Source organism: Scyliorhinus torazame, chromosome 23, assembly GCF_047496885.1.
Source record: "Scyliorhinus torazame isolate Kashiwa2021f chromosome 23, sScyTor2.1, whole genome shotgun sequence".
Lineage (NCBI taxonomy): Eukaryota > Metazoa > Chordata > Chondrichthyes > Carcharhiniformes > Scyliorhinidae > Scyliorhinus > Scyliorhinus torazame.
Genome location: NC_092729.1, coordinates 12,953,785 through 12,976,824, shown reverse-complemented (window position 1 = coordinate 12,976,824; position 23,040 = coordinate 12,953,785). Strand labels below are relative to the sequence as shown.

Sequence of the window (23,040 nt, the reverse complement as noted above, 5' to 3'; positions counted from 1 at the left end):
CATTTGAGAAGGCAGCTAAACAACTGAAATGGCCACAGGACGTGTGGGTATTACTGATTCAAACGAAGTTGGTAGGTAGAGCTAGTGAAGTGTTTGTATCATACCGGAGGAGGTATCTGGAACGTATGAGGAGGTGACAAAACCCATCTTATGTGCATATGAACTAGTGCCTGAAGCCAGACAAAGGTTTAGAAATTTAAGGAGGTAACCTGGTCAAACATATGTGCAGTTTGAAATGATCAAACAGAGTACTTTTGATAGGTGGATAGGGGCTTTGAAAACAGATCAAACGTATGACGCTCTCAGAGAAATAATACATTTAGAGAAGTTAAATCTTCAATTCCGGATGTAGTGCGAACTCACGTGGAAGAACAGAAGGTTAAAATTGTAATTTTAGCAGCAGAAATGTAAGATGATTATGAATTAGTTCATCAATCAATGTTTGGTTTCCGACATCAGTTTCAGCCTGTGAGGGATAGAAACTGGGGAAAAGAGAAATACTCAAGCGGTAAAGGTAAAGGTAATCTGACGGGAGATAATAAGGAGAGTGTACCTCAGATTAAGAAATAAATCCAGGAGGTTGGAAGAGTCAGGAAACGTTTCAAATGTTTTCACTGTAATAAGCTAGGCCATATAAAGTCACATTGTTGGTTGTTGAAGAAAAGCACTGGGGAGACTGGTGTGGTAAAACAGGATAAGAGAATGAGGTGTGTTAACGTGGGAAAGAACAGCCCCAGTGAAGCGAAGGATGTGCCTGATCAAGAGGTAGTTGATAAGAAGGTGCCAGATCTCTTTAAATAATTTACTTGTGTGATTAAAATTTACTCATGTGTATCAGTAGAAGCAGGTAAAGAAGCCACATTTTTAAGAGATACGGGAGCTAGTCAAACTTTGATGGTAAGAGATGTGGAATTATGTAGTTTGCGAGGAATATTGCAAGAAAAGGTGGTAATATGTGGAATTCAGGGTGAGAGAAGTAGTGTTCCATTATATAAGGTAAGGTTGGAAAGCACAGCGATGAGTGGTGAAGTGGTAGTAGGAGTAATAGCCAAACTATCGTGTCCAGGAATAGAGTTAATCTTAGGTAATGATAAAGCTGGATCGCAGGTGGGAGTGATGTCTACTGTGGTTGATAAACCAGTGGAAAATCAGACAACTGACGTGTTGAAGGACGAATACCCTGTGATGTTTCCGGATTGTGTAGTAACAAGGTCGCAAAGTCATAGGATAAGACAAGAGGAGAAATCAAAGAGTAAAGATGAAGTTGAAGTGCAATTATCAGAAACGAATTTTGATCAGATGGTTGGATAAGAACAGGTGGAGGATGAGGCGGATATTTTTAGTTCAGGAAAATTGGCGGAGTTACAACAGAAAGATAAAGAAATAAAACGGATGTATCAGAAAGCATACGCGGAAGAGGAATCTGAGTGTATATCAGAATGTTATTCCCGTATAAATGATGTCTTGATGAGAAAATTGAGACTTTTGCATATGCAGGCGGATGAAAAGTGGGCAGGAGTTCAGCAAGTGGTATTGCCGGAAGTGTATAGAAAGAAGGTGTTGCGAGTTGCACATGAGGTCCCAGTGGAAGGGCATTTGGGAGTAAGGAAAACTCAAGCTAAAATTCAAAAATATTTTTATTGGCCTGGACTACATAAAAATGGAGCTACATTTTGACGGTCATGTCACACATGTCAAGTGATAGGGAAACCTCAAGCAGTGATAAAACCAGCGCCTTTAATACCCATTCCAGCATTTGAGGAACCTTTTACAAGGGTCTTAATTGATTGCGTAGGACGGCTTCCTAAAACGAAAAGTGGGAATCAATATATTTTGACTATAATGGATGTGCCTCCTAGGTTTCCATAGGCCATTGCAGTACGCAATATTACAGCTAGAACGAATGTGAAGGAGTTACTTAAATTATTTACCGTAGATGGACAACCCACAGAATTACAATCGGATCAAGGATCACGTTTTACCCCAAGGGTATTCAAAGAAGTTATGGATAGCTTATGAATAAAACAATTTAAGTCAACTGCGTACCATCCAGAATCGCCGGGAGCGTTAGGAAGGTGGCATCAGACGTTAAAGACGGCTTATTGTCAAGATTATACAGAGGATTGGATTAAAGGAATTCCATTCATACTGTTCGCAATTAGGGATGCACCTAATGAGTCAACCAAATTCAGTCCTTTTGAACTAATGCTTGGTCGTGAGGTAAGAAAACCACTTAAATTGAATAAGGAAAAATTGGTGAGTAAGCAGTCGGAACTTATATTATTGGACTGCGTGTCAAATTGTCCTGAACGATTAAATAGAACAGGGGAATTGGCTCGACAATCTTTAAAGGTTGCACAACATGTGATGAAACGGGTAGCGGACAAGAAAGCAAAAGTTCGCAGTTTTCCCAGTGGAGACAACGATTTAGTATTATTGCCAGTGGTAGGTGAACCTTTAAAAGCTAGGTTTTGTGGACCTTATCAGATTGAAAGGAAATTAAGTGAGGTAAATTATGTGGTAGGAACGCCAGATAGAAGGAATACTCACCGAGTGTGTCATGTGAATATGCTTAAAAGGTACTTTGAAAGGGAAGGAGAGCAAAAGGAGGAGGTTTTAAAGTGAAGAACTGAATCTAGATACTTTGGCTTTGACATTCCTCCAATTAAATTGTAAAACGAGGATGCTCTTAAAAATTCGGATAAATTGTTGAGCTAAGTTCCAGAGGAAAAACTAACTGACCTGAAAGAGTTATTGATATCACATGGGCAGGTTTGTGGAGATAGGTTAGCAAGTACTAAAATGGCTATACATGATGTAGATGTGGGAAATGCTTTTCCAATTAAACAACATCCGTGTCCACTTAATCGTTTAAAATACGCACTGCATAACAGAGAGATTGAAAGTATGCTTTAAAATGGCACAACTGAAGTGGGCTGCAGCCAATGTACCTCACCCATAGTGATAGTACCGAAACCGGACGGTACCCAACGGTTGTGTGTGGACTATAGAAAGGTGAATGCAGTTGCAAGAACGGACTCTTATCCTATCCCACGCTCAGAGGAATGCGAAAGTGGGACAATCAGCTTTTATTTCCAAACACTTAAAGGTTACTGGCAGGTATCTTTATCCGAAAGGGCGAAGGAGATTTCAGGTTTTGTGACTCCAGATGGTATATACCAATTCAAGGTTATGCCATTTGGCATGAAAAACGCCCCAGCCACATTTCAACGATTACCTCACAAAGTTGTTTCAGGATTACCCAATTGTGCGGTGTACATCGACGATCTGGTAATTTTCAGCCAGACATGCAAAGACCATTTTGAAGCGTCTGTTGGGGTTATTCGATCGAATTCAGGAGCCGTGTTTGGTTGTAAACATAGCTAAAAGTGAACTTGGAAAACCCAAGTCACTTTCCTTGGCCACACAATCGGAGAGGGTCGAATGGTGCCACGGGCTGTGAAAACAAACGTTATTGGGGAGTTTCCAGTATCCTCAGCACGAAGGGAAATGATGCGATTTCTTGGCATGAGTGGAATTTACCGGTAAATTATGCCGAATTTTAGCAGTGTGGTCGCTCCACTGACGGATTTGCCAAAGAAACGTAGCAAATCAGTGGAGTGTGAACTGGCATTTGACGGCTTGAAGTCTGTGTTAGCCACTGCTCCTGTGTTAGCCATCCCAAATTATACCAAACGATTCAAAGTCGCTGATGATGTGAGCGATGTGGAATAATATGTGTGGCAGGACGAGAACACGTGATAGCCGATGCTTTGTCACGAATGTGATGAAGAGAAGCAGATTCGGTGGATGAAGAAGAAGTAAAATGGACTATGTTGTTATACCTGTTTGCGTCTTTTGTTTTGTGAAACGTAAATATATTTTACTGTCAGTATATCTTAAACGGAAAATGAAAAGGTGAAAAATGAAACCGTCCTAAAGTTGATGGTTTATTTTTTTAATCTTGGTGTGATGTGTCAGGTGGATGACCCTTTAGGAAATGGGTGTTTAGCAAATAGCTGCAGTGATGTCAGTGTGTAGCTGGAGCTGTGCTGTCTTTCAGTCTTTTACTTCGTTTTGAGCTGAAAATATGCTTTGTGGCTCTGTTTTTGGTTTCGTTGTCAGACGTGCACATAAGAACATAAGAACTAGGAGCAGGAGTAGGCCATATAGCCCCTCGAGCCTGCTGCACCATTCAATGAGGCCATGGCTGATCTTTTGTGGACTCAGCTCCACTTTCCGGCCCGAACACCATAACCCTTAATCCCTTTATTCTTCAAAAAACTATCTATCTTTATCTTAAAAACATTTAATGAAGGAGCCTCTACTGATTCACTGGGCAAGGAATTCCATAGAGCTATCTTCAGAGCAAACAAATGTGTAATGACCTCTCTCGACCAGCTAAAGTGTCTTCAGCTCAGTTGATAATTTCAAAGTAATACCTGCTTATGGAGAGAATTCAAACCTGTTGTCGTTGTTAAAAGGGTTAACTTATGGATGTTGCTCGGAAAGGCATTAAGGGCTATCTATAGAGTATTGTATCTCTGGGGTTACGTGTGTTTGTATTTGATAAGATGTTTACAGTGTATTTTTTAAAATGTTAACTGGGTTAATAGAATAAACATTGTTTTGTTTTTTAAAAAACACTTATGGTCTCTGTTGCATAATTCCTGGAGAGTGGACCCTTTTGCTCCCCATAAGCAAAACTATTAAACGTCGTGGATCAGCTGAACTCCATGATATACTTTGGAGTTGTCTAAACCCTGGCCCATAATAAATGTAAGTATTCAGTTCTTCTGTCATTTCTCTATTTCCTATTATTACTTCTCCAGCCACATTTTCCAATGGCCCAATATCTATTTTTGCCTCTCTTACCTTTTTTTATGTATTTTATATTGCTAGTTAACTTGTCCTCATATTTCATGTTCTCCCCCGTTTCTGTTTTTTTTAGTAGTTCTCTGCTTGCTTTTAAAGGCTTCCCAGCCCCTGGGTTCCCACTAATCCTCGCCACTTTGCAACCTTTTTTCTTTTGTTTTTATCTGGTCCTTGACTTCCCTCGTCAGCCATGGATTCCTTGTCCTCCCCTGAGCATGTTTCCTCCTCAATGGGATGAATTTCTGTTGTGCCTCCGGAATAATCCCCCAAAACTCCTGCCATTGCTGATCCATTGTCTTCCCTGCTAGGCTTCTTTTCCAATGAGCACTGGCCAGCCCCTTCCTCGTGTCCTTGTCGTCTCCCGTATTTAATGTTAATACCGTTACATCTGATTCCAACTTCTTCCTATCAAACTGCAGGGTAAATTCTGACATATTGTGGTCACTGCTCCCTAAGGGTTCCTTCACCTTAAGTTCCTAATCAAGTTACCTCATTACACATCACCAAATCCAGAATTGCCTGTCTCCGAGCAGGCTCTGTCACAACCTGCTCTTAAAAAAAATCTGTTCGGCATTCCATAAATTCCTTTTCTTGGGATCCACAACGGAATTGATTTTCCCAGTGCATCAGCATATTGAAGTCGCCCATGATTATTGCAATTGTCATGCGAGAGTGCCTTTAAGAACTGGATGTTTAAGCAATGTGCCCTTAAGAAAACAGTGATGTCATAGAGTGGGTGGAGCTCAGTTCAGTTCAGCCATTTGGCAGTTTGGTTTTGCAGTTTGAAAAGTGACTGGCTGGTTTTGCTGAGAGCAGTTTAAAAGTGCCTGACTGTTTTGCTGTGAGCTGATTAAAAGGAGAAAGCCAGTGTGAGACTGGAGCTTGAGCAGTTCTGGTTTGCTGTGAGTTGCTGAGAGGGAGAAAGCCAGTTGGAAAAAAGCAGGTTGTGTGTGTCTGTGTGTTTCCAGAGAGTTTGCAGGAAGAAAGCAAGGTGCTGGAGCTGAAGTCAACCGAGCTACTATATCTCTGCCATGCTACAGAAATAATATATATCCTTTAACCTGATGTCATACTGTTTAAAGGTGTTAAGTCTCTTGAAAGTTGAAGGAACATTTTAAGGAGTTAATGACTGTTGCAATATTTTCTGAGTTATCTTTGAAGTAAGGGGTGTTAAGAGATCCAATGTTTTTTTCAGATGTTAAGTTCAGTTCATGGAATACACATTGTTTTGTGTTTAAAAACCCACATGTCCATAATTGTAATCCCACACCTAAGGAAAAAGCCGTGTGCTAGGAAAAGCAACACATCCATTAAAGGAAGAGGTTGGTTGAACTCCATGATACATTTTGGGTTCTGAAAACGCCTCGCCCGTAACACAATATTGCCTTTTTGACTTGCCTTTTCTGTCTCCTGATTTATTATCTGCCACACATCCTGGCCAGTGCCAGGGGGCCTGTACATAACTCCCATCAGGTACTTTTACCTTTGCGATTCCTCAGCCTACCTGGAGATTCTAAGCCTTCTGATCCCATACCGCTCCTTGCTATCGATTTATCTTCATTCTTACCAACAATGCAACCCCGCCCCATTGACCACCTGCCTGCCCTTTTCATAGGACACATCCTTGTATATGGAGATTCCAGTCCTGATTCCCCCTGCAGCCCCATCTCTGTGATGCCCACATCATCGTACCGGCCAATTTCAATGCGTACACTGTGTGCATTAACATACAGCATCCTGAGTCCTGCATTGACTCCGCCCTTCCCAAACTTGTCACCTTCTTTGCTCTGCCTGCGGGTAATGTCGTTCTCTTATTTTGTTCTATGTTCCCCTTCAGTTATTACACTTTCTACGCTAACGCTGAGGGGTTTCCAACCCCTGACATCCTACGGTAAATCCTCCCTAGTGATTCTAGCAAACCTACCAGCCAAGATATTAGTGCCCCTGCAGGTGAGATGCGGCCCCTCCTCCTTGGACAGGTTTCCTTGGATCAGAGAACATTAAGCGGCGAATATTCTGAACAATTTTGACAGGGTGAAGAGGATATTCCTTTTCCACTAATTAGTATGTCAGTGACTAGCGGTCACAATTACAAGACGGCAATCAAGAGAGCTATGAGTGATATGTTTTTGGGGTTTTGAATGCGCTGCCGACTGTTGGAGGTGGATTGCATAGGACTTTGCCTAAGAGAGCTGGATATATATTTGCAATTGATGAACATAAACATAGAGCTTGCAGTGCAGAAGGAGGCCATTCGGCCCATCGCGTCTGCACAGCAGGATACTGATCGGTTGGAGACTTCGGCAGAGAGATGCCAGATGGAGTCTGATGTGGACAAATGTGAGGTAATGCATTTTGAAACGTCTAATACGAGTGCGAAATAAGCAATAAATATCAGAACTTCCGAGGTAGTGAAAGGCAGAGGGACCTGAGTGTACAGGTCGACAGGTAACTAGAAGTGAAAACGCAGGTAGAGAAACTCGGAAAGAAGGAATGTGTCAGGTTCTCCTTCATCCACGGCATTGAGCCTGAAGGATATGGAGGCTTTGGAGGGGGTACAGTGAGTTTACGATTATGTTGCTTGATATTGAGGAGATTACCGGGGCAGCATGGTAGCATTGTGGATAGCACAATTGCTTCACAGCTCCAGGGTCCCGGGTATGATTCCGGCTTGGGTCACTGTCTGTGCGGAGTCTGCACGTCCCCCCGTGTCTGCGTGGGTTTCCTCTGGGTGCACCGGTTTCCTCCCACAGTCCAAAGATGTGCAGGTTCGGTGGATTGGCCATGATAAATTGCCCTTAGTGTCCAAAATTGCCCTTAGTGTTGGTGAGGTTACTGGGTTATGGGGATAGGGTGGAGGTGTTGACCTTTGGTAGGGTGCTCTTTCCAAGAGCCGGTGCAGACACGAATGGCCTCCTTCTGCCCTGTAAATTCTATGATATGACAACATGCCGATCTCCGAGACAAAGCTACAATTATCGGTCCGCAGATCTCAACTGGAGATAACCCAAATGAAGTCGAACTGCTGGTCATACGAACAAGGAGAATGAATGACGCGGTGGGTGCAGGTTGTAGGGTGATATTTGACAGTATATGCAGTAGATACCACTCCAGGGGGAAGGGGGTACGGAATTGGGCATTCGTTGATCTCGGAAATCAATGGCACAGTCCGGTACTTTATGCCTGTAATAAACCCCCTCCGCCACAGGACACTCATTTAGAAATACTGTCGCTTCTACCGTGCCACCTCGGTGACGGGCAGCCACCCCAAATGAAAGTTAAATTGTTATTGCCGTGAACCGGAGCGGAAATAATCAATAATCAAAGCCCACAGAATAAACAGAAGTTTCATTTCTATGTTATTTACCTGAAATGGTCACCTCCACAGTCTCGCTCATTGAGGATATTAGCTGCCTTCCACCGACGGAAATTCTATATTGACAGGCATATCGCCCTTCACTTCTTCTACCAGTGGCCCGGATTGGTCCAATTTTGACGTTTCTGTCAATTCGACGGGTGGACAAACGTTGTTTATCTTTGTAAAATTTGAAGTATTTTTCTCGATTATCTCCAGTAACTGTGCAGGTAATAGTGAGAGTCTCTCCTCTTACATATACTCCGGTCCATTGATCAAGGACTGCCCTTGGCTTTGCCAGCGGATCTATGGTAAAGAGAAAGTGGATAGATTAGTTCTAAATGTATCAGAAGAATACATATTAGGGCCATTGTTAGAACAAAAATCTCCATTGATCTGTCTCAAAGCACCCTGAGTCTCTGAGGATCACAGCCACAGATCAAAGAGAGAGCTGATTGTTGGGATTTAACCTGCCGATCACCACACCGCAGGCAGGGGGAACAACTGACAGGGAGAGGTCACATGGATACCGTAGGTTGCCCGAGGAGTACAACCCACTGATGGCGTCTCTCCGGAAAACAAACCGGTCTCACAGTCCACTGAGCTGCTCCCTGACTAAATCAACAGTGCTATCAAGCGGAATTTACTAAGCCATAACTTGCTCACTGCCGCTTAGATCCGGTTTACCACGGCTACTCATCTGCTGGCATCATTACAGCCTCGGGTCAAGCAAGGAAAGAAGAGCTGGAACCCAAACGATAGCTAACACTTTCATTGATATCGAAGGTCGAATATGGCTTCAAGGAGCCTTAGCAAGACTGGAGTCAATGTGAATGATTTCTGAAACTATCCTCTGTTTCGAGTCATACAAAGCGCAGTGTATGATGGTTGTGGTTGTTGAAGGTCACTCACATCATTGTCTGGACATCACTGCAGCAGTTCCTCAGGGTAGCTTACTAAGCCCAGAAACGGAACTGGACGAGCCTTACAAACACTGTGGCGACTAGGAATCCTGTGGCAAATAACTCAGAGGTTGGAAATATATCGCTGTTTCTTCACTGTCCAATTGTGAAGACCGGGGTATTTCCTCTCTAACGGTGTGTGCAGCACAAGGGACTGTGCTTCAAGAAGGCAACTCACCAACACATTCTGAAGCGATATTAGGGATTTGGAATAGATTGTGGCCCAGCCAGCGAAACCAACATCTGGGAAATAAGAATTTAAAAAGGGGTTGCATGGAGTGGGAGTTAAATGTGCTTTCCTCTGCCTCATGAGAGTGCGATCAAATATGCTTAAATCGGCTCATTCACGTATTACTTCCGACAGTGCAGCCCTCCCTCATTTTTTCCACGGGTTTGGGGTGGGGGCTAATGTCGGCGTGGATTATGAAGCTCAAGCCTGAAAGCATATACATCTTCCCCGCCCAGTGCAGCCTTCTTCAGTACAGGCATCGAGGTTCGTGTCAGCCTGTGTTATGGATCTCAGTTCCTGAATTATTTACATCTACCTCCAAGAGTGCAGCACCTCCGCAGTAGCGGAAACGGACGGGCTGTAGAAGGAGTTCTGCTCCGGATTATCGACCTCAAACCCTAAATTCTTTATATCTAGCCCCTGACAGTGCAGCACTCTCTAAATACTCACGCAGCGTGGGAGTGACTGCGCCATCATGTGGCAATGATCACAGTCTGCAGTTCAGTTCCAGACCACATCATCTGTGGACTGGATACTTCACACCTCCTCCTGATTGGCTCGTGTGGTCTTCTCTGGCTCATAGTTATAGGTCAAGTATCCAGGCCCCAAACGTTCATGGATTCTGTCAGGATTTTATTCAATTAAAATGCTCCCTCTCAGTATCTGACCGAAAATGTTCTTACATTAGATGAAACAGGCTTTGTAAAATAACAATGAACTGAAGCAGTTATCTTAAAAAAACACTGTTTTCAGTCCCTCACCTGCTATTGTCACAATCACAGATTCGCTCACTGCGGATGTTTTCTGATCATGCACACAATAAAAATAACACGCAAAATGTCCTCTATTGCCGATTGCAGCAAATGAGAAAGTTGCAGAGATGTCCTGTGTGGTAATTCCAGCACCGGTAAAATGTTGACCATCTTTGTAAACGTAGAAGGTTTTATCAGAATCACATGTCTGGCCGGTGCAGGTAATGGTGACGTTCTCTGTTTCTAAATACACTCCAGTCGGTTGATCAAGTGATATATTTGCCTTTGTCCGGTGAACTGTGTTGACCGGAACAGAAATGACTGTTAAATAGATCATCAGGACTTCATGTACAGTGAGAATGTGATAACTCAGTAACTGCTGAACTGTGCTGGAGGGAAATGTTTGCTCCGGCATCTCATGTTGACCAATCTTACTTTAAGGAGTTTGGTTGCAAAGAAACAGTGAGATATTTGAAATTGCAGAATACATTTCAGTAGCTCAGCTCAGCACGTGATACAGATATTTAAATGTAACTAGATCTGAAAGTAGTAAATAAAATAACAATAAATATAATAAATCAGTGGAATACTCTTTACCAAAGTGAGATGTTTGATCAGAAATATTTTCCTGGAAGTGAAGATTTGTTTTGACGTCAATATTTATGTTAAGTACAACTGATTTAAAAATGTAATTTAAAAGTGTGAAAATCTATTTTAATCTGTGCAATTTCAAACAATGGATTCTCTTCGCTGAAATAAGTACATACAATTATTACAGCGGCGAGTGACTCTGTCAAGACTGACAAACTCAAGCGGGGAATTAGGTGAGCTAAAAGTGGGCTTGAAATGTCATTGCCATTGGGTTTATTAAAATCCCAATGCATTTTATACGTATGCGAGGAGCAAGAGGGTTTCTACGGAAAGATTAGTCCCACTCCAGGACAAAGGAGGGAGGGCATCCGTGGAGTCAGAGGAAGTGGTTGATATCCTCAAAGAGTACTTTGCATCGGTATTCACCAAGGACAGGAGCATGACGGATATTGGGGTTGCGGATGGGTGGCACAGCAGTACAGTGTTTGGGTGGCAAGTTTGCATAGTGGCCGGCACTATTGCTTCACAGCTCCAGGGTCCCAGGTTAGATTCCCGCTTGGGTCACTGTTCGTGTGGAGTCTGCCCATTCTCCATGTGTCTGCATGGGTTTCCTCCGTGTGCTCTGCATTCTCCCCACAAGCAAAAGATGTGCAGTTTAGAGGGATTAGTCATGATACATTGCCCCTTATTGCCTTAATAGTTAGGACGTGTTCCTGGGTTATCGGGATAAGATCGAGGTGTGGCCTTGAGTATGGTGCTCTTTCCAAAGGCCGGTGCCGACTCGATGGGCCGAATGGCCTCCTTGTGCACTGTAAATTATATGATTATAAGGGTGTGTGAATAATAGAGGACGCGTCAGCATAACGAAGGAGCAAGTGCTGGATATCTATCAATGCACTGTTAGACATGTGCCCTCTGCCGGATGGGATATATTCCAGGGTCATGGGAGTCAAAAGAGGTAAAACCGGGGGATCCCACTGAAAGCTTTGCATTATTTTTGACCACAGGCGAGGTTCCAGAGGACTGGACAATAGCTAAATTCCCTTTGTTTAAGACGGTAAGCAATAATAAACGAGGTAACTATCGCCTGTTGAGCCTGACGTCAATGGCGAGGAAGCTATTGGAGAACTCCCGAGGGACAGGATTTATTCGCATTTGGAACCGAATGGACTTGTTAGTGACAGGCAACATAGTTTTGTTCGGGAGCAGTATTGTCTTATCAACTTCATTTAGTTTTTTTGAGGAGGTGCCAAAATTAATTCATGAGGGATAGGGTGGAGATGTCGTCTACATGGACGTTAGTATGGCGATTCACAATGTCCCTCATGGCAGACTGCTAAAAAATATAAAGTTGCGTGGGAGTCGGGTGTGCTAGCTAGATTGTAAAAGAACTGGCTTGGCAACAGGAGAAAGAGAGTAGTAGTGCAAGGGAGTGTTTGAGAATAGAGTTATGTAACTCGTGGTGTTCCACGTGGATCAGTGCTTGGACTATATTTGTTTTTAATATATGCAAATGATGTGGAATAAAACTACGGTGCTCTGTTTAGCAAGTTTTCAGGGACCACTACGATATACGGGGTTGCAGATAGTGACGGGGTCTGTCAGAGAATACAGAATAATGATAGATCGGAGAGTTTGGCAGAGAAATGACAGGTGCAGTTCAATCCGGTTAAATGCGAGGCGATGCATTTTCGAAAATCAAATTCAGGTGTGAATTATTGAGTAAATGGCAGAGCCCTTCAGAGCATTGACATACACTGAGATCTGGGCGTTCAGGTCCATATTTCTATGAAAAATGCAATGCAGGTGGGCAATGCGGTCAAGAAGACAGACAGTCTGCTTGCCTTCATCCACCGGGGTATTGAGTACAATTGATGGCAGATCATGTTACAGTTATATAAAACCTTATTTAGGTCACATTTGGAATATTATGTGCAGTTCTGCTCGCGACTATACCAGATGGGCGTGGTTGGTTTGGAGAAAGTGCAAAGAAGGTGTCCTGGGGTATTGCCTGGTCTGGAGGGAGTTATCCCTGAGGAGAGGTTGCATCAACTCGGATTGTTTCCGTTTGAAAGACGGAGGCTGAAGGGTGACCTGATTGAAGTCTACGAATGTAAGAGAGGTATAGACATGGTGAATAGTCAGAATATTTTTCCCAGGGTGGAAGGCTCAATTACAAGGCCGAGAGGCTCAACGTGAGAGGGGGAACGTTCAGGGGAATTGTTTTTCACGGAGACGGGGTTGGGCGCCGGGAACGCGGTGCCAGTGGAGGTAGTGGTGCCAGGCCGATAGCAACGTTCAAGACATATCTTGCTCGATACATGAACGGACTGAGAATGGAGGGACGCAGATCGCTTGGGCAATAAGTGCTAAGTGATAATCAGGAATCTGGATTGGCGCAGGCTTGGTGGGCCGAAGGAACTGTTCCTGTGTTGATATGTTATTTGTTTGTTCTAATTACTGCCCTCACGAATGGACCGTTTAGAATCTGCTGGGGATACTCTGCGAAGCGATGCATTCCATGGTGTGATGTTAATCTAAAAACAAAAGGAAGGCAGCAGTTGGAGCCAGCTATTAGTTAAGGACCACTGACATATTCCGAGTTTGGATTTGTTGCGAAATGGAGGAAAACCGTACTTTGATGGCCTTCCTATGAATCTGCTTTCAGTGTCTATGTTAATAATCTCGTTCCAAACACCAGTCCGCCCTTGGCACCCTGTAAACTTGTTCCCCAGACACGAACTGGATCCTTCTCATTGATATCCGCCTGAGCTGACAGAGACACTTCACCATCTTGATATCATATTTGACCCTACGTTGATTTCTGCCCCCATTAATGCATCATTGCTCAGACCAAAAACGTCAATCTACATGACATCCGCTGACTCCGCCCCTGTCTCAGCCCACCTGTCTGTCCTGCCTCCGCACATGTGTATTTCAACTCTCACCCGGTGGAGAACACATCTGTCACACTGCATCAGAATGAATGTAACAGAATATCCGGTATCCTCAGCCCCAATGCAACCTAAGGCCCATTAATGTCGGAGCTCCATTCTCTAAGAAAAAAATTGTGCTCCTCTAAACGAAAGCCAATGAATTGAAAACTGCCTGCATTAAAGAGGAAAATAATTATATTCCGGAACTCTCCATGTGTCATCCCTATCTGTGTTCTGTTCCCGAGCTCCTGAAACCCGCTGATCTCTCTACGCCAATATAATTGTGTGCCTTAGAGCTCACTTAGACTTTCCATTACCCTGTAATGAGCTCCTGCAGCTGCTTTGGGACCCTGAGCTCTGGGGTTCGCCCCCAAAAACTCTCCGCTTGAGTCACTCCCCCTTGAAGACCTCCTTCTCGTCACAGTTTTTGCTAATCTCCAATGCCATCTCCATGCTCGGTGTTCAATGGATATTTGCTCCCTTGTGGCGTTTAGGACGAGTTACTGCAGTGCTGCCACTGTATAAATAAAATAATGTTTGGTGAGGCATTTGGATGGGAATGATATTGGTGGACAATTATCACCTTTGTCATGCACTTGACAGTGAGACTATTTCCCTTCATTTCTGCTCAGATGGCATGTGAGAAAATCTCAGGAGTAGAAGAAGCCCATTTCATGGGCGATTCTAACAAGCAATTACTCACTAGGTGAGTGTTTTAGATCTGCTAGAGCATCTGAGTTAGTTGTTAATTTCAGACATGAGGGTTATCGGTTTTGCAGTTTATTCGGTACTCCGAGGATAGGCCTCAATTGGACAGTGGAGCAGTTCGAAGACATGCAATGACACCTTTGAATGTGCTGTACATATACTTGGAATTGTAACTGCAAACATAAAATGAATACTCATATTTTACAGAACTTCAGCTGTTGCCAACTTGAAATCGACATGCCTCCCTCGTCATCCTCCCCCGGTGTGTGTGTGAATGGGTGACGTGTCAACAGAAAATACGGAATTTCCGGTCGCATTGACAATCAGGTCCTGCATTATCATTGTCAGTGTTGTAGCACGATGGGTTACAATATTCAGATCAATTACCATGGAAAAAAAGGATTGATTAAACAGGACAAAAATTAGTAGTTCAAGGCAGTTTATGAAATTGGAGAGATATGTCGCCACTTACTTTGTGAAACGCTCATTTCAATCAGGAAAATCACTGAAATTGAGAAAATAAGAATGAATAAAAGGAGCATTAACACCATTCCTAGAATTCTCGAAACAATGCCTGTTCCAATGCAGCGCCAAAGTGCCCGTTTCAGAGCCGTTGTTACTAAACACACATCCCGAATTCCCTGATATCCAGGTATTCCTTTTTGACGGCAGGTAAGCATCTGATTTTATTTTCAGCTTTGCTGTTGACATGTCAGGACGTACATTTCAGTGAAGCAGCTCGCTGTGGAGAAAAAAGTCCCTCTTATGCCCGTTTGTTTCTTGTGCCAATCAGGTTCTATTGAGTATCCTCTGGCTACCCACTATTCTGCACATAAAGATGATTTATCCTTATGCAATCAATAAATATCAATTATGATTTTGAAAACTTGAGTTAAATCTCATCTGGATGTTCGCTGCTCGGGGGAAGACACGCCCAGCGGCTCCAACACTGCAGTGCGGATATTGGGGAATAAAAGACACTCGAGTGCCAATGCCTTCAGTCGGAAAGATCGGGATAATTTTTCCCGGGGAAACGGTACCCAAAGATTGGAACTTTCCCCGACAAATTGCAATTGATCCACTGTCAAATACTAATTGTAAATCTCAGTTCAGGAGTTTTTTTTCTAAATTAAATGTATTACCATGTCTTTATATATAAGAAGTCAAGTAGCTGAGGGGACAGAGTTGCCATAGAGTTTTACAGGATACAGAGAGACCATTCGGTCCAGAGGTTCTGTAGCAGCCGTCTGGCACATATCTATTCTAATTCCATTTTCAGCAATTGGTCCCGAGACTTGTATGTTATGAAGTCTCAAGTGCTCACCTAAATACTTCTTCAATGTTGTGTAGATTCCCACCTCTTCCATCCTTCCAGGCAGTCAGTTTCAGATTCCCACCTTCCTCTGTGTGAATGTGGTATTCCCTCAAATTGCCTCGAAATGACATATTCCTTACGTCATATCCCCTGGATTGTGCCCCTCTACTCGTGGGGAAAGTTCCTTCCTGTATACGCTCTCTATGTCACCAATAATGTTGGGCTGGATCATTCTCTGTAAGTGTGTCTGTCTCTGCCTTTGTCGCAGTCTCTCTGTATGAGTCTGTATTTGTGTGTTTGTGCCTGTACGTCTCCCAGTGTGAGGTTTGGAATTAATAATTAATCGTGGAACACTTCCAATTTTCAGCAACAGGTTCCAACCTTCGAGCACCATATTCTCGGAGAAACGTTTCCCAGCTTCAGACCTGTCTGTGCGTTTTTGTGCGTGTATCTCTATCTGCGCATCTGTCTCTGCTAGCCTGTGTGATTGTTGTTGTCTCGCTCTCGTTATGTACATATAGCTCTATGAGTACATAAAAAGCAAGAGGGTAGCCAGGGAATGGGTTGACCCATTGAAGTACAGGGGAGGGAAGCTATATGTGGAGCCAGAGGAATTGGGCGAGGTATTAAATGAATACTTTGCATCGTAAGAGAAGCAATTTCATTTCATTTCAATTGGCGGATGTTGAGTCTGGAGACGGATGAGTAGATAGCTTGGGTCACATTGAGATCCAAAAAGACGAGGTGTTGGGCGTCTTGAAAAATACTAAGGGTCTGATGGGATCGACCCAATAATTCTGAAGGAGGCAAGAGAGGAAATTGCTGAGCCCTTAACATAAATCTTTAGATCCTCACTGTCTTCAGGTGATCCCCCAAGTGGACTGAATAATAGCCAATGTTGTTCCTTTGTTTGAGAAGGGTAGCACTGATAATCCAGGGAACGACAGGCCGGTCAACATTACGTCAGTGGTAGGGAAATTACTGGAGAGAATTCTTCGAGACAGGATCTACTCCCATTTGGAAGAAAGGGGCCGTAATAGCGAGTGGCAGCACGGTTTTGTGAAGGGGATGTCGTGTCTCATTAATTGATAGAGTTTTTTCAGGCGATCACAAAGGTAACAGATGCAGGTAGGGCAATGGATGTTGTCTATATGGACTTTAGTAAGGCAGTTGACAAGGTCGCTCATGGCAGACTGTTACAAAAGGTGAGCCAATCGGGATCAGAAGTGAGCTGGCAAGCTGGATACAGAACTGGCTAGGTCATATAAAGCAGACAGTTGCAATGGAAGGGTGCTTTTCTGATTGGAGGGCTGTGACTAGTGGTGTTTCGCAGAGATCAGTGCTGGGACCTTTGCTGTTCATAGTAGAAATCAATAATTTGGAGGAAAATGTAACTGCTCTGATTAGTAAGATTGCGGACGACACAAAGGTTTCGGAAATTGCGGATAGCGATGAGGACTGTCAGAGGATACAGCAGGATTTAGATCATTTGGATACTTGGGCGGAGAGAAAGCAGATGGAGTTTAGTCCGGTCAGATATGAGGTAATGCATTTTGGAAGGTCTAATACGGGTAGGGAGTTTACAGTGAATGGTAGAACCCTCGAGAGTATTGGCAGTCAGAGAGATCGAGGTGTACAGGTCCACAGGTCACTGAAAGGGGAAACACAGGTGGAAAAGGTAGTCAAGAAGGCATACGGCATGCTTGCCTTCATTAGCCGGAGCATTGAGTATAAGAATTGGCAAGTCATGTTGCAGCTGCGTGGAACCTTGGTTAGGCCACACTTGGAGTGTAGTCTTCAATTCTGGTCGCCACACTACCAGAAGGATGTTGAGGCTTTGGAGAAGATGCAAACGAGATTTACCAGGATTCTGCCTGGTATAGGGGACATTAGCTTTGAGGAGCCGTTGAATAAACTCGAGTTGTTCTCACTGGAACGAAGGAGGTTGAGCGGCGACCTGATAGAGGTCTCCAGGGGCATAGACAGAGTAGATGGTCAGAGACTTAATCCCAGGGTGGAGGGGTTAATTACGAGGGGGCGTAGGTTTAATGTGCGAGGGTCAAGGTTTAGAGGAGATGTACGAGGCAAGTCTTTTTACAAGGAGGGTAGTGGGTGTCTGGAACTCGCTGCCGGAGGAGGTGGTGGAAGCAGGGACGATAGTGACATTTATGTGGCATCTTGCTAAATACATGAATAGGATGGGAATAGAGGGATACGGACTCAGGAAGTGTAGAATATTGTAGTTTAGTCGGGCAGCATGGTCGGCACAGGCTTGGAGGGCCGAATGGCCTGTTCCTGTGCTGTACGTTTCTTTGTTCTTTATACTTTGTTATGAGTCTTTCTGTGTATCTGTCTATGTTTGCGCTGATGTGTCTTTATATTTCAGTCTTTGTGACAGTCTATGTGCCTCTGTCTTTTTGTGTGCTCATGGACGTGTCTGTGTGAGTCTGTGTGTTAGTTTCTGTCTTTCTCTTTACCCACCTCCATTTGTCCGTTTGTGTGTATCTTTGTTTCTTTGGCTATCTCGGTGAATGTTTCTATGTGTTAGCCTTGTCTTTCTCTACGTCATTTGTCTGTCAGTCTCTGTGTGCTTACCTCTGTTAATCACTGCATTTCTGTGTGTCTGCCACTTTCTGTATGCCTGTCCCTGTGTGCTTACTTCTGTTTGTCTCTCCCTTTCTGTGTGTCTGTCACTATCTGCGTGTCTGTCCCTGTGTGGTTACCACTGTTTGTCTCTGCCTTTCTGTGTATCTGTCACTATCTGTGTGCCTGTCCCTGTGTGCTTCCCTCTGTTAATCTCTGCCTTTCTGTGTGTCTGTCACTTTCTGTGTGCCTGTCCCTGTGTGCTTACCTCTGTTTGTCTCTGCCTTTCTGTGTGTCTGTCACTATCTGTGTATCTGTCCCTGTGTGCTTCTCTCTGTTAATCTCTGCCTTTCTGTGTGTCTGTCACTTTCTGTGTGCCTGTCCCTGTGTGCTTCCCTGTGTTAATCTCTGCCTTTCTGTGTGTTTGTCACTATCTGTGTCCCAGTCCCTGTCTGCTTACCTCTGTTTGTCGCTGCCTTTCTGTGTGTCTGTCACTTTCTGTGTGCCTGTCCCTGTGTGCTTACCTCTGTTTGTCCCTGCCTTTCGGTGTGTCTGTCACTGTCTGTGTGTCTGTCTCTGTGTGCTTCCCTCTGTTTGTCTCTGCCTTTCTGTGTGTCTGTCACTGTTTGTGTCCCTGCCCCTGTGTGCTTACCTCTGTTTGTCTCTGCCTTTCTGTGTGTCTGTCACTATATGTGTGCCTGTCCCTGTGTGCTTACCTCTGTTTGTCTCTGCCTTTCTGTGTGTCTGTCACTTTCTGTGTGCCTGTCCTGTGTGCTTCCCTCTGTTAATCTCTGCCTTTCTGTGTGCCTGTCCCTGTGTGCGTCCCTCTGTTAATCTCTGTCTTTCTGTGTATCAGTCACTTCCTGTGTGCCTGTCTCTGTGTGCTTACCTGTTTGTCGCTGCCTTTCTGTGTGTCTGTCACTTTCTGTGTGCCTGTCCCTGTGTGTTTACCTCTGTTTGTCTCTGCGTTTCTGTGTGTCTGTCACTGTCTGTATGCCTGTCCCTGTGGGCTTTCCTCTGTTTGCCTCTGCCTTTCTGTGTGTCTGTCACTGTCTGTGTGTCTGTCCCTGGGTGCTTACCTCTGTTTGTCTCTGCCTATCTGTGTGTCTGTCACTGTCTGTGTGTCTGTCTCTGTGTGCTTCCCTCTGTTTGTCTCTGCCTTTCTGTGTGCCTGTCACTATCTGTGTGTCTGTCCCTGTGTGCTTACCTCTGTTTGTCTCTGCCTTTCTGTGTGTCTGTCACGATATGTGTGCCTGTCCCTGTGTGCTTACCTCTGTTTGTCTCTGTCTTTCTGTGTGTCTGTCACTATCTGTGTGTCTGTCCCTGTGTGCTTACCTCTGTTTGTCTCTGCCTTTCTGTGTATCTGTCACTTTCTGTGTGCCTGTCCCTGTGTGCTTCCCTCTGTTAATCTCTGTCTTTCTGTGTGTCTGTCACTTTCTGTGTGCCTGTCCCTGTGTGCTTACCTCTGTTTGTCTCTGCCTTTCTGTGTGTCTGTCACTGTCTGTGTGTCTGTCTCTGTGTGCTTCCCTCTGTTTGTCTCTGCCTTTCTGTGTGCCTGTCACTGTCTGTGTGTCTGTCCCTGCGTGCTTACCTCTGTTTGTCTCTGCCTTTCTGTGTGTCTGTCACTATCTGTGTGCCTGCCCCAGTGTGCTTACCTGTTTGTCTCTGCCTTTCTGTGTGTCTGTCACTATCTGTGCGTCTGTCCCTGTGTGCTTACCTCTGCTTGTCTCTGCCTTTCTGTGTGTCTGTCACTATATGTGTGCCTGCCCCTGTGTGCTTACCTCTGTTTGTCTCTGCCTTTCTGTGCATCTGTCACTATCTGTGTGCCTGCCCCTGTGTGCTTACCTCTGTTTGTCTCTGCCTTTCTGTGTGTCTGTCACTATCTGTGTGTCTGTCCCTGTGTGCTTACCTCTGTTTGTCTCTGCCTTTCTGTGTGTCTGTCACTATATGTGTGCCTGTCCCTGTGTGCCTACCTCTGTTTGTCTCTGCCTTTCTGTGTGTCTGTCACGGTCTGTGTGTCTGTCTCAGTGTGCTTACCTCTGCTTGTCTCTGCCTTTCTGTGTGTCTGTCACTTTCTGTGTGCCTGTCCCTGTGTGCTTCCCTCTGTTAATCTCTGCCTTTCTGTGTGTCTGTCACGGTCTGTGTGTCTGTCTCAGTGTGCTTACCTCTGCTTGTCTCTGCCTTTCTGTGTGTCTGTCACTTTCTGTGTGCCTGTCCCTGTGTGCTTCCCTCTGTTAATCACTGTCTTTCTGTGTGTCTGCCACTATCTGTATGCCTGTCCCTGTGTGCTTACTTCTGTTTGTCTCTCCCTTTCTGTGTGTCTGTCACTATCTGTGTGTCTGTCCCTGTGTGGTTACCACTGTTTGTCTCTGCCTTTCTGTGTGTCTGTCACTTTCTGTGTGTCTGTCCCTGTGTGCTTCCCTCTGTTAATCTCTGCCTTTCTGTGTGTCTGTCACTTTCTGTGTGCCTGTCCCTGTGTGCTTACCTCTGTTTGTCTCTGCCTTTCTGTGTGTCTGTCACTATCTGTGTATCTGTCCCTGTGTGCTTCTCTCTGTTAATCTCTGCCTTTCTGTGTGTCTGTCACTTTCTGTGTGCCTGTCCCTGTGTGCTTCCCTGTGTTAATCTCTGCCTTTCTGTGTGTTTGTCACTATCTGTGTCCCAGTCCCTGTCTGCTTACCTCTGTTTGTCGCTGCCTTTCTGTGTGTCTGTCACTTTCTGTGTGGCTCTCCCTGTGTGCTTACCTCTGTTTGTCCCTGCCTTTCGGTGTGTCTGTCACTGTCTGTGTGTCTGTCTCTGTGTGCTTCCCTCTGTTTGTCTCTGCCTTTCTGTGTGTCAGTCACTGTTTGTGTCCCTGCCCCTGTGTGCTTACCTCTGTTTGTCTCTGCCTTTCTGTGTGTCTGTCACTATATGTGTGCCTGTCCCTGTGTGCTTAACTCTGTTTGTCTCTGCCTTTCTGTGTGTCTGTCACTTTCTGTGTGCCTGTCCTGTGTGCTTCCCTCTGTTAATCTCTGCCTTTCTGTGTGCCTGTCCCTGTGTGCTTCCCTCTGTTAATCTCTGTCTTTCTGTGTATCAGTCACTTTCTGTGTGCCTGTCTCTGTGTGCTTACCTGTTTGTCGCTGCCTTTCTGTGTGTCTGTCACTTTCTGTGTGCCTGTCCCTGTGTGTTTACCTCTGTTTGTCTCTGCGTTTCTGTGTGTCTGTCACTGTCTGTATGCCTGTCCCTGTGGGCTTTCCTCTGTTTGCCTCTGCCTTTCTGTGTGTCTGTCACTGTCTGTGTGTCTGTCCCTGTGTGCTTACCTCTGTTTGTCTCTGCCTATCTGTGTGTCTGTCACAGTCTGTGTGTCTGTCTCTGTGTGCTTCCCTCTGTTTGTCTCTGCCTTTCTGTGTGCCTGTCACTATCTGTGTGTCTGTCCCTGTGTGCTTACCTCTGTTTGTCTCTGCCTTTCTGTGTGTCTGTCACTATATGTGTGCCTGTCCCTGTGCGCTTACCTCTGTTTGTCTCTGTCTTTCTGTGTGTCTGTCACTATCTGTGTGTCTGTCCCTGTGTGCTTACCTCTGTTTGTCTCTGCCTTTCTGTGTGTCTGTCACTTTCTGTGTGCCTGTCCCTGTGTGCTTCCCTCTGTTAATCTCTGTCTTTCTGTGTGTCTGTCACTTTCTGTGTGCCTGTCCCTGTGTGCTTACCTCTGTTTGTCCCTGCCTTTCTGTGTGTCTGTCACTGTCTGTGTGCCTGCCCCTGTGTGCTTACCTGTTTGTCTCTGCCTTTCTGTGTGTCTGTCACTATCTGTGTGTCTGTCCCTGTGTGCTTACCTCTGCTTGTCTCTGCCTTTCTGTGTGTCTGTCACTATATGTGTGCCTGCCCCTGTGTGCTTACCTCTGTTTGTCTCTGCCTTTCTGTGCATCTGTCACTATCTGTGTGCCTGCCCCTGTGTGCATACCTCTGTTTGTCTCTGCCTTTCTGTGTGTCTGTCACTATCTGTGTGTCTGTCACTGTGTGCTTACCTCTGTTTGTCTCTGCCTTTCTGTGTGTCTGTCACTATATGTGTGCCTGTTCTGTGTGCTTACCTCTGTTTGTCTCTGCCTTTCTGTGTGTCTGTCACTGTCTGTGTGTCTGTCTCTGTGTGCTTACCTCTGCTTGTCTCTGCCTTTCTGTGTGTCTGTCACTTTCTGTGTGCCTGTCCCTGTGTGCTTCCCTCTGTTAATCTCTGTCTTTCTGTGTGTCAGTCACTTTCTGTGTGCCTGTCTCTGTGTGCTTACCTGTTTGTCACTGCCTTTCAGTGTGTCTGTCACTTTCTGTGTGTCTGTCTCTGTGTGCTTACCTGTTTGTCGCTGCCTTTCAGTGTGTCTGTCACTTTCTGTGTGTCTGTCCCTGTGTGTTTACCTCTGTTTGTCTCTGCGTTTCTGTGTGTCTGTCACTGTCTGTATGCCTGTCCCTGTGGGCTTTCCTCTGTTTGCCTCTGCCTTTCTGTGTGTCTGTCACTGTCTGTGTGTCCGTCCCTGTGTGCTTACCTCTGTTTGTCTCTGCCTATCTGTGTGTCTGTCACTGTCTGTGTGTCTGTCTCTGAGTGCTTCCCTCTGTCTGTCTCTGCCTTTCTGTGTGTCTGTCACGGTCTGTGTGTCTGTTCCTGTGTGATTACCTCTGTTTGTCTATGCCTTTCTGTGTGTCTGTCACTATATGTGTGCCTGTCCCTGTGTGCTTACCTCTGTTTGTCTCTGCCCTTCTGTGTGTCTGTCTCTG

The 23,040-nt window shown here is 44.9% G+C and overlaps 1 protein-coding gene across 1 annotated transcript in view; it reads right to left on the bottom strand.

The window, feature by feature from the left end:
- Positions 1–23,040, bottom strand: part of LOC140399699 (uncharacterized) — an 89,611-nt gene that overhangs the window by 23,153 nt on the left and 43,418 nt on the right. The window contains exons 2-4 of the mRNA XM_072489233.1: positions 14,881–14,913; positions 10,183–10,470; positions 8,243–8,536 (exon numbers count right to left, since the gene is read on the bottom strand). Coding sequence (XP_072345334.1) covers positions 8,243–8,536; positions 10,183–10,470; positions 14,881–14,913 — 615 coding nt within the window. The remainder of the gene's footprint in view (positions 1–8,242; positions 8,537–10,182; positions 10,471–14,880; positions 14,914–23,040) is intronic.